General features: G+C 41.1%; 1 protein-coding gene across 5 annotated transcripts in view; it reads right to left on the bottom strand.

The window, feature by feature from the left end:
* Nucleotides 1-16517, bottom strand: part of SIPA1L2 (signal induced proliferation associated 1 like 2) — a 238632-nt gene that overhangs the window by 87768 nt on the left and 134347 nt on the right. For all 5 annotated transcript variants that reach the window (XM_012506652.2, XM_030812675.1, XM_030812673.1 and 2 more), the window contains 2 exons: nucleotides 8910-9043; nucleotides 6265-6453 (listed from right to left, as the gene is read on the bottom strand). In XM_012506652.2, the coding sequence (XP_012362106.2) occupies nucleotides 6265-6453; nucleotides 8910-9043 (323 nt within the window). The remainder of the gene's footprint in view (nucleotides 1-6264; nucleotides 6454-8909; nucleotides 9044-16517) is intronic.

The following is a 16517-nucleotide window of genomic DNA, read 5'->3' as shown; positions in this document are numbered from 1 at the left end:
TGAGGAGCTCCTGCTGTAATCCTATCTTACGGTCAATGCCAGGTTCACGCTGGAAGCCATGGGACTTCCTCCCAAGACCAGTAAGAAACTGGAGGCATTTTCATACCTTTCTTATGTCCCCCAAAGAGGACTACTTCTCACTCATGCAATGAGAGCTCTTAATCTTACTACCAGCAATCTGAGCCTGAAAGGCTGACAGATTATCAGACATCGCCAATTCCCTAAAGACATCAATCCACAACACTGTTCACTTTTATTATCAAACTGTAAAACAGAACCTTTAATCAAAATTCATAGCTGACTATCTTAGTAAAATAAGGCAAAATGATACTTATTTCCCTTGAGCAGCAAAGTGATGACAGCAGTCTCATCCATATTATTACCTAATGACAACATACTATGCAAGAAAGGCATGCAACATCTGCCTGGGTGACCTCAGCAGACATCAGGAAACATTTACCGCATGCTGGATAAACTTAGAGTTGAGCAGGTAGAGTCAACTACCCATATATTCTGAATGTATTCCGATCCTGACTAAGTGCTATGAGAAGACTATAAAAGGAAATATCACCTGTTTACAATCTGACTGAACCAGCTACCTATACCAATGGATGCTATGGCATTGCAGTTCATGGGCCTCGGGACCCTGTCAAGGCCAGGAGATCCCCAATTGCATAGCGAGCAAAATGATCTGTACCTTGAGTGTCGGGATATGAGATGGTGTGCATACACTACTCAATACCTAACATTATGAATTTATTGAGCTACTACTCTAGTAGGGTCAAGAAGAAAAATTTCTATTCACCCAGAGATTGAGGAATCAATGTTTCTGATCAACTCAATTATCCAAATCAATGAGATACCACATTTATCGAGAATAGACAATCATATTCAAAAAAATATTAAGTACAATAAAAATGCCTAACCTCATTTTATTGTAAACATTATTTGCTCCTGAGTGACTCAGAAGACATTTCAGGATCTGAAAGTGCCTTAGAGAAACTATTATGATTACCAATTATTACACAGATGTTGGTGACATCTGTGATTGTTGGAATCTATATGAATACTAAAACGTGGCCTGAAAATGAACACTTCCCATCATGGACAACGATGTTAGTTGACTTCTCTTTCGCTGTGAGAAGAGGATTTCAGCTCCCCAGTTATTTGGCCTTGGCTGTAATTAGAGTCCACCATTAATACCGCAGAATACTAACTCACTCCAATGCCTGTGCATCTCAGTGCCCACTGCTTCCTCTGCACCCAGCAGAATTGCTGCACTATCATCCTCATCCTCAGAGGTCACTCTGCCCTGGTGGCTGCTGTCCCTGTTTGCCCATCCTCTGCTCCTTTACCTGCTGCTCACCTGAGACCACTGCCAGTGCCATGTGCCATGTCATCTGAAGGCCATCTTTGTCTCCAATGCCCCAGGACACAAATACAGCTTGCTTCAGTCTGCTCTGGCATCTGCAAGAGGAAACCCCTTCCTCTTCTCCCATCCAGCTCTTAAATGAGGAGTCCTGGAGTAGAGCTGTTTGGGAGCCGAGGGTGTGTGTGGTATGTCAAGCAGAGCCATCACCAGCCTGGCACACTTCCTCTCTGACTCGGAGAGCCTTCTGGGCTTGCTATTTCTTGTGAACTCTCATTCAGGCAAAGGCCAAACAACTGGACAACTGAAATTTCATGAGACCTCACTGCTGACTGTTGTACTGTCAACTTCACACCCCTCTCTTCCCAGCCATCGGACACACCAGCCTGTGTCTAGATCCTAACAGGATCTAGAGCAGGATTTGCATTTCCATCTAAGAAGCTCCTGGGCCCATGGGAATCAGTGGATGTGACTAAAGCAGATTTCAAGGCCCTCAGATGTCTTAGGACAGCTGCCATACTCTGGCTCCAAAGAAAACACCTTGCTACAAACATGGCATGGCACAAGTTTACACTCACAGGTATTTGCCAGTCATGCCTACTTTTGATCAGTTTGCCAGGTGAAACTTAGGAGGCAGAAATATCTCCAGTGATTCACAGTAAAGAACTGTGGCTTGTTTACGACAAGGGCTGATTCCAGTAAAACAATAATGAAATGAATAATGAAACAGAATGAAATGTTCCGTAAAGATATCTCTCACCAGAGTCTCTTTCAGAAACCTGGAAAACAACTGAAATGTGGTATCAACTACTAAATACTCCCGGGGTATGTCAGAAAGCTAGCAACATACTTCTTCAGCTCCATCATAATATAAAGTAAAGGAGGGACTCCAGATTCCATACACTAATATTCCTCATTCTCTCAGACCAAGCTTCATTAAACCTCAAGCTAAGCCTAATATTTAAGTTTATTGCAGCAACCTTTATTTAACTGGTCTGATAAGAGCTGTGCCAGTCCCACAGTCCTGGGATAGAACTAGGCTTGCATTTGGACATAAGCACTGCTGCAAACTAAAAATATCCACTTGTCAAAATTCCCTATGGCTTCAGTGCTGACAGCTGGACATATATACATACTGCCCAGACAGCAGAGGATCCAACCCACGTCCCATTTTCTTTCTGAAACAGGATAAAAACTGGCTGCTCTATTTCCAAGGCCAGAAGCTTTGTTATTATTGACAAGAAAATTTACATTCAAATGAAGGTGAGAAAAAAACAAAGCCTCAGAACTGTCTCGAGCATATACCTGAGTGTGCAATAAATCCCTTCCCCTTCATTCTCCTGACTCGGCTTACTTGTTCTAAGCATGTAGTCTCATTTATTTAGACCTGCTTGACTTCAGTTGAAACAAATCTGATATTTGAGTAAACATATATATCTGGGGTGAGAGGACAAGAGGGGAACGGGGCAGTTGACCTTAAGAACCAATGAATAACTCTGTTAAGGATTTCATAATATTCTAAGACAGTGAGCTGTCATAATTCATCTAAATAACACTTTGTTTACAGTCAACCTCTATAATTTTATGAGTTTACCTATTAAATACATTGGGATAGTCTTTTTAAAAAGGAAAAATGGGATTTTAGAACTGGAGAGGTGAAATTATGTAGATAAAGTAGCAAAATGTCTTGTTTAATAATTACTTTCCTGAAAATTCTCCACAGTGTTCGAGTCTTCCTTCTCAAAACATCTAACCAAACTGAAGGAACAGAAGGAATGATCTAAACATCCACAGTATCTCCTACTTCTGAAAACTCTTGTACAGAGGACATATACTCAGTGGCTACATGACAAACCAGGATGGACTGCAAACTACAAAACAGCGGAAACTAACAATATATGTAAGCAGGTTACACACACACACACACACACACACACACACACACACACACATACACACACACACATACACACACACATATTTTTTTGAGACAGAGTCTCACTCTGTCGCCCAGGCTGGAGTGCAGTGGCGTGACGTTGGCTCACTGCAACCTCTGCCTCCCGGTTCAAGCGATTCTCCTGCCTCAGCCTCCCTAGTAGCTGAGGTTACAGGTGTCCACCACCACACCCGGCTAATTTTTGTATACTTAGTAGAGATGGGTTTTCACCATGCTGGCCAGGCTGGTCTTGAACTCCTGACCTCAAATGATCCACCTACCTTGGCCTCCCAAAGTGCTGGGATTACTGGCATGAGCTACCACGCCTGGCCCATAATTAGGTTGTATTTTAAATACAATTTCAAGATTAACAAACCCTTAGAACAATAACAAAATTGCCCTATCCCTTCCTGGGAAGATTTACTATTAGGAAAATGAATAAAAAAACAGCACCGCTTGGAATAAACTCTCCACCACCCTAACAGGTTAGTGGCGATTTGTAAGGATTCCTTAGAAACTGGGATGTTAAAAAAGCTGCCCAATGTCTTTTAAAGATGAACATAAACAGCATGTTTTCCTCATGTACAATGGGAATCTGAGACCATTAAGAGTTTTAGGGAGTTAAAATGGCACATTGTGCTTAAGGTTGAACATCATTAAGAAAGTATACCAAAGTCAAACAAATATAAAATCTGAAGAAAAGCCCATGAACTACTACTAGAGATATGAAATGCAGTGGTTTCATCAAAGCAGAATCCCATTTGCTAAATTCATTCATTGACATCAGACTGTAAATAGGTGTTCAGTAAAAATACTTAAAATGCCTGGTTTTTAGAACTGCCTGGGACAGCTTCTAGATCTATCTGACTACAAAGACATTCAAAAGGAGCTTGCACTTGATTCAGAAGACAATAGGGGGCCATCGAAAGTTTTCCATTAGGATATGGCAGATCAGAGCTGTATTTTAGGAAGATTCTTCTAGTAGAAGAAAGGTAGCCACATTCACTGATGCCTAAAACAGGCTGATGAGGATAGAGACTGATGGTTACATCAGTCAACTTGTAGCTGCCATGATGTCTCTTTTCACTGCTCGGTAAAAGAAGCCCTAGATGGTGGCAGCGGCAGAGCCCTGAGGGCTTCTGGGGAACATGAACCATCTGTAAAACTTTCTAGAGCAGCCTCGGGGGACCAAATGAATGCCTCACCCACCAGGCACCTGCTCTGTAGTACAGTGATATATTTTAGAGGGAGAACTGACATATCCTACAAAGGGATCAAGAACTACCTACCACATGGGTGGCAAGTTCTTTTCACCAACTCTCTTACAAAATGCAAACGAACGCTACTCTTCTCATTAAGCCTGCCCGAACTTTGAGCACTTTCAACCCACCCCAATGTATACTCTATCCCACCATAACACGTTTTCATCAACTGTTTCATGAACACTTCCTATATTGTTCATATATATGTTTCATGAACGTTTCATATATTCCACATACTTTACCAGTCATAATGGTAAACCTATTCTGTGTATTACACAATTTTAGAAGTCACCTGCTCAAGTTTAGAGTATGGCTTTTTTTTTAATATGTCAGCTTTCATTCCTGAGACAGACAGATCTCAAGATTATTTATTCTGAGTGTTACAATATCTGCTTCTTTTTGCTAATAATGCAGTGCTAACTTGTTAGGCCAATTAGTTTCATCACTCTTAGAATTCTAGCCATCTGAGGTGTCAAATATTCGACTTTAACCACAGTATTATTTGGTCAACCAAGAAATACCTCATATTCCCTCTAAAACATGCAGAAGAATCCTACTTGGGAAATTCTGAAAATATACATTGTCACTGTCTTTTTAAAATCATGGCTTTACAAACAAATCCACTCATTTAAAATAAACTGCATGCACTTGAGCATGTACTGCTCAGTTTCCTCTATGAGTTATTTTGCACCTGAAACTTAAAGACCTTTTTTCCATATTCTGAACCACCATCTCAATCTTGTTCATCATTAATTCTCTCCTGGACAATGTCAATAATCACATAATTGATCTCCACATAGCCATCAGTCTCTATCTTCATCAGCCTGTACAATTCCCTTCTATCAGAATAATCTTCCTAAAATACAGCTCTGATCATGTCACAACCTAATGGAAAACTTTTGATGGCTGCCCACTGCCTCCTGAATCAAGGGCAATCTCCTTGGCCTAGCATTCCAGGTCTCATTCGTTCTAGTCTCAACTTACTTCCCCTACCCCACCCCACCTCACCACCTCTCTTCTCTTTGTAAAGAAACTAGTCATAGTTCCTAAAACAGCAACTACTCATGTCTCCCTCTTAGAATTCTATCCAAGTCCAAAGGCCTAGGTAAAATGCCACCTCTTCAGGAGAGTTGCCCAGCCAGATGTTATTTCTTCTTTCCCCAAGGTACTCACTCCATTTACACCGCTCCAAGATCTCTGACCAGATTCTGCCTTGGAGAGGCCTTTCTGATCTTAGTCTTACTGTCCCCATAGGCCAGGGACTAGGTCTTGGTCAGCTTCAATCTTCCTACTAACGCTTGCTGTTCACACCCATCTGTCAGCATGATGCCTTCCACATGGTAGACAGGAATAAATGTTGGTTCAGGGAAAGGGCCATAAGAGATTTTTAAACCCTGCAAAAAAACTACTATTGACTTCTATTAATCATGCAATCAGAAGCACTCTTCCAAGCTGGGACACACCAAAACCTTGGTAATAACAAAAAAAAAATCACAACACAGCAGGAGGTGTGTTACACTATAATGGCATCATGTTTCCAAACTAGTATAAAAACATCTTTGGGAAAAACTAAAGAGAAAATGTTCTGAGGCATTTAAAATAAATGATCTTACAAGAAAGACGGATGGGAAAACTCCAAAACTTTTAGAAACAGACACAAATTCACACACAAACATACAATCTCACATTATACACACCCCTTGTTCATCAAGCTTGAGCAGCTGCTCTGAGACCTTGGGTGAGTTGGAAGCCTGTCGCAGACACTGAATGCTCAGCTCTGGAATGACGTATTCCAAAACTTCTTTGAGAGGTAGTCCTCGTGCGGTACCATGCCTAGCAGTCGAGGGTATAGCATCTTCTAAAATTGCTCCTCTCAGTGTTGTAAGCTGCAGTGACAAAACATAAGACTTCGGTTAATATTGATTCTCAATTACCTACTCACAGCCTCACTGTTTGGCTGCCTTAAGACAGCAAAAAGAGAAGCAAGGCTCTTTCTGAGTGTAGTGAAAGGGGCTACAGTGTTCCATTTAAGGAAACAAAATCAACACTCAAGGAGTCTTTAAACAGTAACAGTATACAAAGATCAGGAACAAGCCAGGCGGAATGGAAATGAGCAGATGTATGCCTAAGAATGAGGAGAAGCAAGGCAGAGCAATGCTATGAAAATTAGGACATTCCTACAACTCTGAACCCACATGAGAAGGTTCACACAGAGAGGAAACCAGACATGATGATCCTGGACCTGACCATGATCACTCTTCTTCCATCCTCCCTTTCTCCTATCTCTCCATCTTCTTTTCTTCCACTCCCTTTCTTATCTTAGATTTAATTTTCCATAATGACCATTACCGAGGCTGAACAGGGGAGCAGCAGCCAGTGGTATCTATGGGCAGTGTGATTCAGGGCTGAGAAAATTGCCACTAAATTTTGTCTCATGATTTTTTAGGTGTCCTCAAATTCACCACAGAAACATGCAATCAGTATTTGGAGCACATGCCTAAGATCTAATATGATGAGAGAGAAAACCCCAGAACCATAAATCAAGAGACCTGGTTCTAATCCAGCCTCTCTCTGACTCTGGTAAGAGTCCTTAGACTACTAACAACACGAGCTGGGTTGATGGCAGTCATAAGGATACCTAAGGTTTGCATAATATTCCGTAACACCGGCCAACAGAAGTATCTGCAATGAGGACAATGTTCTCTATCTATACTAATACAGGAGCGCCTAGCCACATCAACTATTGAACACTCGAAATCACTAATGTCACTAAGGAAAAGCATTTCTAATTTTGTTTGGTTATTTTAAATTTAACACTTAAATTAAGTATTTAAATTTAATTTACGTAGCCACCTGCGGCTAGTGGCTACTGAACTGAACAGCATAGGTCTATAACTTAAAATACGTCACTTTAGGAGAGGGGCTTTATCTTGCATATGCCTAGAATAGAGCCTAGGTCACTGGGACACCTACATACCAGATAAGATGAACAGGAGTACACATGTTCATGCAGCCGGAAACTAGAAAAGGGCTCTGTGTTTTCTCTGATCTAGAAGAAGTTAACCAAAATACATATTCTGGAATATCTGCCAAATATATATCCCTCTAATTAAAATGAGCTAAAAGGATAAAACCTAAAGTGCTGGACAGATCTAATTCTTTTCTTTTTTAAGAAATAGGGTCTTGCTATATTGCCCAGGCTGGAATGCAGGGCCTATTCACAGGTGTAACCATACTGCCCTACAGCCTCAACTCCGGAGCTCAAGCCATCCTCCCACCCCAGCCTCCTGAGTAGCTGGGACTATAGGCATGTGCCACTATGGCCAGCTTCAGACTTAATTCTTTATATAAATCAATATCTACCTATTTAGCTATACATGTTGTATAATTTATACAAGAATCTCACTTTCCACTAAAAGTAAGACAATCAAGAATCTAACCTGGGTCCTCAATGTAACAAAGCGTGGGCAGTAATGACTGTCCTGCTGGGTTTCGGACTTGCATGGGTCCTGCAGCCCCTTCGTTTTGGCCAATTTCTCCCATTTGGAACAGGGACATTTACCCATCCCTGTACCCCCACTGCATCTTGGAAGTAACTAACTTGTTTTTGATTTTACAGGCTCATCAACGGAAGGGACTTGCTTTGTCTCAGATGAGACTTTGTTCTGTGGACTTCTGAGTTAATGCTGGAGTGAGTTAAGACTAGGGGACCGCTGAGAAGGGATAATTGTTGCAATGTGAGAAGGAAATGAAATTTGGGAGGGGCCAGGGGCAAATTGATATGGGTTAGATTTGTGTCCCTGCCCAAATCTCATGTCAAATTGGAGAAGAGGCCTCGTAGGGGGTGATTGGATCACAGAGGTGAATTTTCTCCTTGCTATTCTCATGACAGTGAGTGATTTCTCACAAGATCTGATGGTTTAAAAGCGTGTGGCCCTTCCCCCTTTACTCTCTCTCTGTCCTGCTCCACCATGGTAAGATGTGCTTGCTTCCTCTTCACCTTCCGTCATGATTGTAAGTTTCTTGAGGCCTCCCAGTCAGGTTTCTTGTTAAGCCTACGGAACTGCGAGTCAATTAAACCTTTTCTTCATAAATTACCCAGTCTCAGGTGGTTCTTTATAGTAGTGTGAGAATGGACTAATATAGCCGCTTAATATCCATGGCATGTTTCCAAATTTTTCATTTGGAATAAAATACTGCAATGCCCTTTTTAATTATCTTAAATGGTGCAATCATTAACACTAAAAAAAAAATCCAGTACCCTATCTAAAACAAACTCAAGCAGTAACATCAAAGGAGGTTTAGACTTTAGCCCAGCAACAGTGGCAAGCAGCCCCATTACCTCACTTGTCCTGAAAGCCACCCTGTAGTTGAACTGGGATCCTTCTTTCTCCTTGGCATCTTCCACCTTCTCTCTCCGGATGCTGACTGCCACTGGACCAAGGTTTTCATCTATTCCAAAGTAGTTTTGGTGCTCTATAATGGAAGAGAGAGGGTGGCATCAAAAGAATGAAAAAGGAACAAAGAGCAGGATGGATATCTCTTAGTTTGTGTATCGAATCTCTGAAGAAATACCACACAGCTCATACACAACGATTTCCTTGTATTTGTTTGATCAAAACTTCTGGTTTCCAGTTCGGATGCATGCCTACATCTCATTTTCGATTACTTCCTCCTCTCATTCTGCTTTTCACTAGTTCATGAACAGCAAAAGCCTCCCTAACCCAAAATTATTATTTTGTGTTCATGTGAATAGCATCATCAGAAAGAGGTACTGTCATTCTTAGAAACTGTCAAAAGAGGAACATGGCTACTTGTAGAATCAATATTGAAAAAGTTTCCCTCCATCTGGGAAAAGTCATCATCTTTGACTCAATGAGGGCACCAGAGGTGACCTAAGTAGCCACACAAGCCAGCCAGATTAATCTTGGTGATCAGTGGTGTAGCAAAGATCGCCTTTGCATTACAGCGTCGCTAAAACAGCATAATGTTTATAAAGCTTATAATGTTCATAAAGTCTAGAGCACAATTTAGCAACAGAAAATACATAAAAGGTCAGTTAGTTTCTAAAGTCAAATTTTATCCACAAATCCTCTAACTTGGTTTAAAATGTCATCAGCTATCATTTCTTTCACATAAAATCACCGGTCCATCTACACGGAAAGGGTGGCACCTGAGGCCATACTGTCCATCTAACACACAGATCCCTCCAGGACATCTTTCCTAAGAGATGGTCATTCGTCTGTTCCTCATACGTGCAATCACTATGTGTGGGCATTGTTTCAGCCATGGGAACATGGGGAGAACATTCCAGAAAATAGCCACTACTTACAAAGCAAATACTCTATTCTGAACCCTTCGAATGACATGAAGCTTACTGCTCCGTGAGCAACTCCCTCTAGACTGCTGGTTTCTTGTCTGTGAGCTCTGTTAAAAGCAGCCGAAGTATCTCATTTCAACTTTCAAACTTTTTAAATGTTTCCTCTGAAATGACCCGAACTTAACACAACATTCAAGATGTGGTCCAACCCACACAAAATAGTGGGAGCAATTACCCAAATGCTTATTAATGCAGCTTAAAAATTTATCTATTTTTAGCAGCCCCATCACACCAATAATTCATGTGAGCAGGTGGTAAACGCAAACCTCCAGGTGTTATTCATTTATTTCTTAATTAACTGCTGCCAGGTCCGTTTTCTCCGAGGTGTATCCTCAAAAAATCGATTTTTTTTTCACCCTGACTTAAGGTTTTGGCTAAAACGAAACATAATACAGGGAACATCTGCAAACTTGAAGGAAACCTATAGGTATTCCAAAGGCTTTTGGTTATGCCAATGCTTGCCACGATGATTTCTGAAGGAATAAGAAATGTTGCTGAGAAAGTAGAAAACGGAATGAGATCAGCAAAGGAAAACAGCAGCTGAATCACTCAGAACACACACTATCCAAAGCCACTAATGAATACTGGCTAGACCTTGAAAAGGCAAATCATTTACCTATTTGCTGTTTGCAACCAAATGGGATTAGTACTGACATTATTTCCCTTTAGAGTCAGGGGTAGAAGCAGCAAGTAAACTATTTTAAAAGATGAAAGGTGGGGGGCCAGGCACGGTGGCTCACGCCTGTAATCCCAGCACTTTGGGAGGCCGAGGCGGGCGGATCACGAGGTTAGGAGATCGAGACCATCCTGGCTAACACAGTGAAATCCCGGCTCTACTAAAAATACAAAAAAAATTGGCCGGGCGTGGTGGCAGGTGCCTGTAGTCCCAGCTACTCGGGAGGCTGAGGCAGGAGAATGGCGTGAACCCAGGAGGTGGAGCTTGCAGTGAGCCGAGATCACGCCACTGCACTCCAGCCTGGGCGACAGAGCGAGACTCCGTCTCAAAAAAAAAGATGAAAGGTGAATTATTGACATGGTATAGTACTAGACTTGCACAAAAGGAAACTAGCCTGTTTTAGTGCGCAATAAATCCTTTATGCTGCATAATGCTGCTTTGGTCAGTGACGCAGCACATATACCAATGGTGATCCCATGAGATTATCATGAGGCTGAAAAACTACTATTGTCTAGTGATATTACAGATGTCATTACATGGGAATCCAACATATTACTCAAAACCAAAAAAAGTTCAGAAAAGTAAATTCTTTTAAGTAGAAAAAAGCTTACAGAATGAGAAATAACAGATATAAAGAAAGCATTTTTGTACAATTGTACAATGTGTGCATTAAGCTAAGTGTTATCACAAAAGATTAAAAAAGTTAAAAAAATAAAGTTATAAAGTAGAAAAGTTACCGTAAGCTAAGGTTAATTATTAAGTAAATTTTTAAAATAAATGTAGTGTTGCCTAATGTAAAGTGTTTATAAAGTCTGCAGTAGCATAATGTCCTACATTAACTCACTACTCAATCACTGACTCACGCAGAGCAGCTTTTAGTCAGTCCTGCAAGCTCCATTCATGGTAAGTGCCCTACACAGGTGTACCACTTTTGATCTTTCATACAGTATTTTTACTATACCTTTTCTATGTTTAGATACAAAAATACTTACCATTGTGTTACAACTGCCTACAGTATTCAGTACAGTAACATGCTGTGCAGGTTTGTAGCCTAGGAGTAATATGCAATACCACAGAGCCCACATGTACAGGCTATCCCATCTAGATTTCTGTAAGTACACTCTATGGCATTTGCACAATGATGAAATTGCCTAAGGATGCATTTCTCAGAACATATCTCTGTTCTTAAGCGATGGATGGCTGTATTGTGTACTGATAATGGCCAAGGTCACTATTACAAACACAAAAAGCTCCAGTGACATTAAGCATACATAAACAAAGATCTGGGTTTAAGAAGAGCTGATCCAGAAGCAGGCGAAAAAAAAAAAAAAGATATTCAATGAAAACATAGACTAAAAGTTAATTGTCTACTTCAGACTGCTAAACTAAGTACACTGTCACTATATTAAGCTGCATTAGTGATTACTGGACCCATGGCAGTAGATCCAATGGAAAATGCATTTTTAAACGTAAAACTAAATCAGTTTGGAATATTCTCAGTTGCAGTTAGTTAACTATCCTGACAATAACTTTCGTTTTTCCCTCAATAGGCCAAATGCATCATAAGCCAAGTGCATTAAGAAAAATATTCAGAAAGCACACAAAAATACAACAGTCATAAGACAAAAGCTTCCTTCTTATAACACATTTCAAAAAGTTACTTGCAAAAATACTCAATTCTATATTTGGTATTTGATGAGCCCCATAACAAGATCCAAAAGAGTTTCAAATTATTGTAGGGAGTACAAGAGTAAATACATAAAAGTACCTTTTATGGTAAGATTGAGAGCCCCAGATTAAGAAAATCAAATCACTAGTTCTAATACACGACAACATAGAATGATCATATGTGTACTGCTCTCATACTCAGCAGGTGCCACAAGGACAGAAAACAGAGCCGTGGCTGCCAAGGGCTGGAAGGGACAGCAAAAGGCCAACTACACAGGAGGCATGAGAGAACGTTCTGAGGTCACAAAGCTATTCTACACTGATTGTGGCAATGGTAACACCATATTCACTTCTCAAAACTCTCAGAAATGCACATTTAAAAAAAGTAAATCTTACTGTACATAAAATATACCTTCAGTTTTAAAAACTGGAGAGAGACAGAGTCAATGGGCGGAAGGGCCAGTGGTCCTTGCAAATGGACAGGGCCTTCTGCACAGACAGACGCCATGACCATTTCACTCCCCCACAGCCTGTCAGTGGGGACAGTACCTATTCCTCAAGTCATCATCCTTCTCTCTCATTCCTGTTTCCTTAATTACGATTTAATCCTCAATCTGCATCCAACTTTCTGCCACGCTATTGCTCCACTCAAGGTCTTGTTGCCAAATTCAACTATCTTCCAGGCCTCCTACTGCCGGAGCTGTCTGCTATGTGACACCTGTGGCCACTCACTTCTTGTCTGGGGCCCTCTACTCCTCCACTACTGTAGCATCTCCTTTCCAGGTGAGATTGCTTTCTGGTCTTTCACTCTGGGTGTCCGGCATGGCTCCTCCTCTGGCCTCTCCTTACAGCATGAGTGTTTCACAAGACTCCAGCCTTAGACCTTTCTGATTCTGTCTCTGTCTTTAAACTTATATGAATGTCTATCTTCTGTCTTTCCATCTACTCGCCCATCTTCTCCTTTACATTCCTCAGTGATGTCATCCCAAGCTTCCTCCAGACTCTTCTCTCGCAAATCCCCTGACTCACAAAGGTCTAGGGAAGCACACTCCACCACCGTTCATGGCACCAATCCTGCTCCCTCTGCCTGGAATGTCTTCCACTTTTCTTCACTTGACATTCTTCTTACTCACCATTCAAGACTCAATCCAAACATCATTTCCACTGGAAATACTCCCCTCACCTCCAAAAAGGCCAAATCCTTCCAATTTTACATCCCGAGGCCCTAGTGTTATAGTGCCTAATAAATGACAGGTGCCTAATAAACTGTTCTTGAATCACTGAACTAAAAGTAGCCCCCTCTGGTATTGTCCAAAAGCAATGGTTATATCTGACCTCAAGCAGGAATATCAAAATAAAAACAAGGAGGTAGCTCATTTCATGCCAGGAAGTGATAAGACAGTGTGAAGCATCTTGGAGGCTGAAGCAGGCATTTCTCTCAGTGACCGGAGCAATACAATTTCTTGAAGTATTTATAAAACTGAGAACTTATATATCTATTGGAACTTACATGGCAATAGACCTATCATGTCCTACTGCTGTAACAAATTTCCAAATTTCTAATAAACTTCTGGCTTAAAACAACTCCATTTACTGCACACAGCTCTAGAGCTCAGAAGTCAGTTTCAATAAGCAAAAATCAAGGTTCTGGAGTGACTGCATTCCCCTTGGCAGCTCTAGAGGAAAAATCCATTTCCTTGCCTTCTCCAGCTTCTAGACCTACATTCCTTACGTTTCTTGGCTCATGGCCCTTCCTCCAACTTCACAGCAAGCAGCCTAGCATCTTGCTTCAGTGGTCACATTGCCTTTCTCTTCTGTAGTCAAATTTCCCTCTGTTTTCCTCCTATAAGGACACCTGTGATTGCATTTAGGTCCCAGCCAGGTCCTGCCTGGATAATCCAGGATATCTCCCTATCTCAAGATCCCTAACTTAACCACAACTGCCAAGTCTCTTTTGCCATATGAGGGAGCATACACAAATTCCAGGGATTAGGACCTGGACACCTCTGGAGGCCATTATTTAGCCTTCCAAATATGCTTAATCCACTTTAATTCACTTATTCAAATGTTGAACAGCGGATGTCTCAACTGTGTGCCAGAAACTGACAAATACTGGGGATACAAACATGGCCTGCTTCAAAATGTTTTAGTGCTGTGGGGGTATTAATACAGGAAAAAGACAAAAATTACACTCCTCAATTGCCCTACTTTCCCTGGAGACACAGTAACATTGAAATTAGGCCAGATAATAACCCTACAATAGCCCCTCAGAGTTAAAATGAAAGGACGAGTCACACCTGTTTCACTCTAAATGAAATGCTAAAAACGATTACGCATAGTGAGGAAGGCATGTCAAAAGCTGAGACAGGCTGAAAGCTAGGCCTCTTGGACCAAACAGTGAACCGAGTAGTGAATGCAATGAAAAAGTTCTTGAAAGAAAGTAAAAGTGCTACTTCAGAGAACACACGATTAAGAAGCAAAACAGCCTTACTGCTGATATGAAGAAAGTCAGAGTGGTCTGGACAGAAGACAAAAGCAGTTACAACACTCCCTTAAGCAAAAGCCTAATCCAGAGCAAGGCCCTATCTCTCTTCAATTCTATGAAGGCTGACAGAGGTGAGGAAGGTGCAGAAGAAAAATTGGAAGCTAGCAGAGGCTGGTTCATGAGGCTTACGGTAAGAAGCTATCTCCACGATGTAAGTGCAAGGTGAAGCAGCAAGTGCTGACGGAGTGAAGCTATACCAAGTTAGCCAGCGAGTTATTTAGGTAAGATAACAGATGACAGTGGCTACAATAAACAACAGACTTTCAATACAGATGAAACAGCCTTCTAATAAAAGAAGATGCCATCCAGAATTTTCATAGCTAGAGAGAGGATGTCAATGCCTAGTTTCAAAGCTTCAAAGGATAGACTGACTCTCTTGCTAGTGGCTAACACAGCTGGTGGCTTTAAGTTGAAGCCAATGCTTATTGATCATTCGGAAAACCCTAGGGCCCTTAAGAATTATGCCAAACTACTCTCCCTGTGCTCTATCAGCAGAAAAACAAAGCCTGGATGACAGCACATCTGTTTACAGTATGGATACTGACTTTTTTTTTTTTTTTTTGAGATGGAGTCTCGCTCTGTCGTCCAGGCTGGAGTGCAGTGGCGCCATCTTGGCTCACTGCAAACTCCGCCTCCCTGGTTGATGCCATTCTCCTGCCTCAGCCTCCCTGGTTTACTATTTTAAGCCCACTGTTGAGTACTAGTTCTGAGACAAAAAACATTCCTTTCAAAATATGACTGCTTATTAACAACGTATCTCATCACCCAAGAGCTCTGACGGAAATATATAAGGAGATTACTGTTGTTTTCATGCCTGCTAACACCACATTCATTCTGTAGCCCATGAATCAGAGTATTTCTGGCTTTTAAGTCTTATTATTTAAGAAATACATTTTGTAAGGCTATAGCTGCCATAAATAGAGATTCCTCTGATGGATTTGGGCAGATAAAATTGGAAACCTGGAAGGGATTCATCATTCCAGATGCCATTAAGAACGTTTATGATTCATGGGAGGATGTTAACATATAAACTTAACGGAAATTTAGAAGGTGGCTCCAACCCTCGTGGACGACTTTGAGGGATTCAAGAGTTCACTGGAGGAAGTATTGCAGATGTGGTAGAAATAGCAAGAGAACTAGAATTAGAAATTGAGCCTGAAGATCTGATTGAATTGCTATAATCTCATGATCAAACTTACACAGATGAGGATTTGCTTTCTATGGATGAGCAAAGAAAGTGGTTTCTTTTGATGGAATCCACTCCTGGTGAAGATGCTGTGAACGTTGTTGAAGTAACAAAGAATTCAGAATATTGCATAAACTTGGTAGATTCAACAGTGGCAGGGTTTGAGATGACTGACTCCAATTTTGAAAGATGTTCTACTGTGGGTCATATGCTATCAAATAGCATCGCATGCTACAGAAAAATCTTTCCTAAAGGAAAGAGTCAATCAATGTGGCAAACTTCACTGTTGTTTTAAGAAATTGTCACAGCCACCCTAACCTTCAACACCCACCATACTGATCAGCCAACAGCCATCAACGTTGAGGCAAGATCCTCCATCAGAAGAAAGGTTGACTTGCTGAAGGCTCAGGTGATCGTTAGCACTTTTTAGCAATGAAGTATTTTTTTTTTTTTTTTTTTTTTTGAGACGGAGTCTCGCTCTGTCGCCCAGGCTGT

This window comes from Nomascus leucogenys, chromosome 5, assembly GCF_006542625.1.
Source record: "Nomascus leucogenys isolate Asia chromosome 5, Asia_NLE_v1, whole genome shotgun sequence".
Classification (NCBI taxonomy): Eukaryota; Metazoa; Chordata; class Mammalia; order Primates; family Hylobatidae; genus Nomascus; species Nomascus leucogenys.
This window is presented reverse-complemented; position numbering and strand designations above follow the sequence as displayed.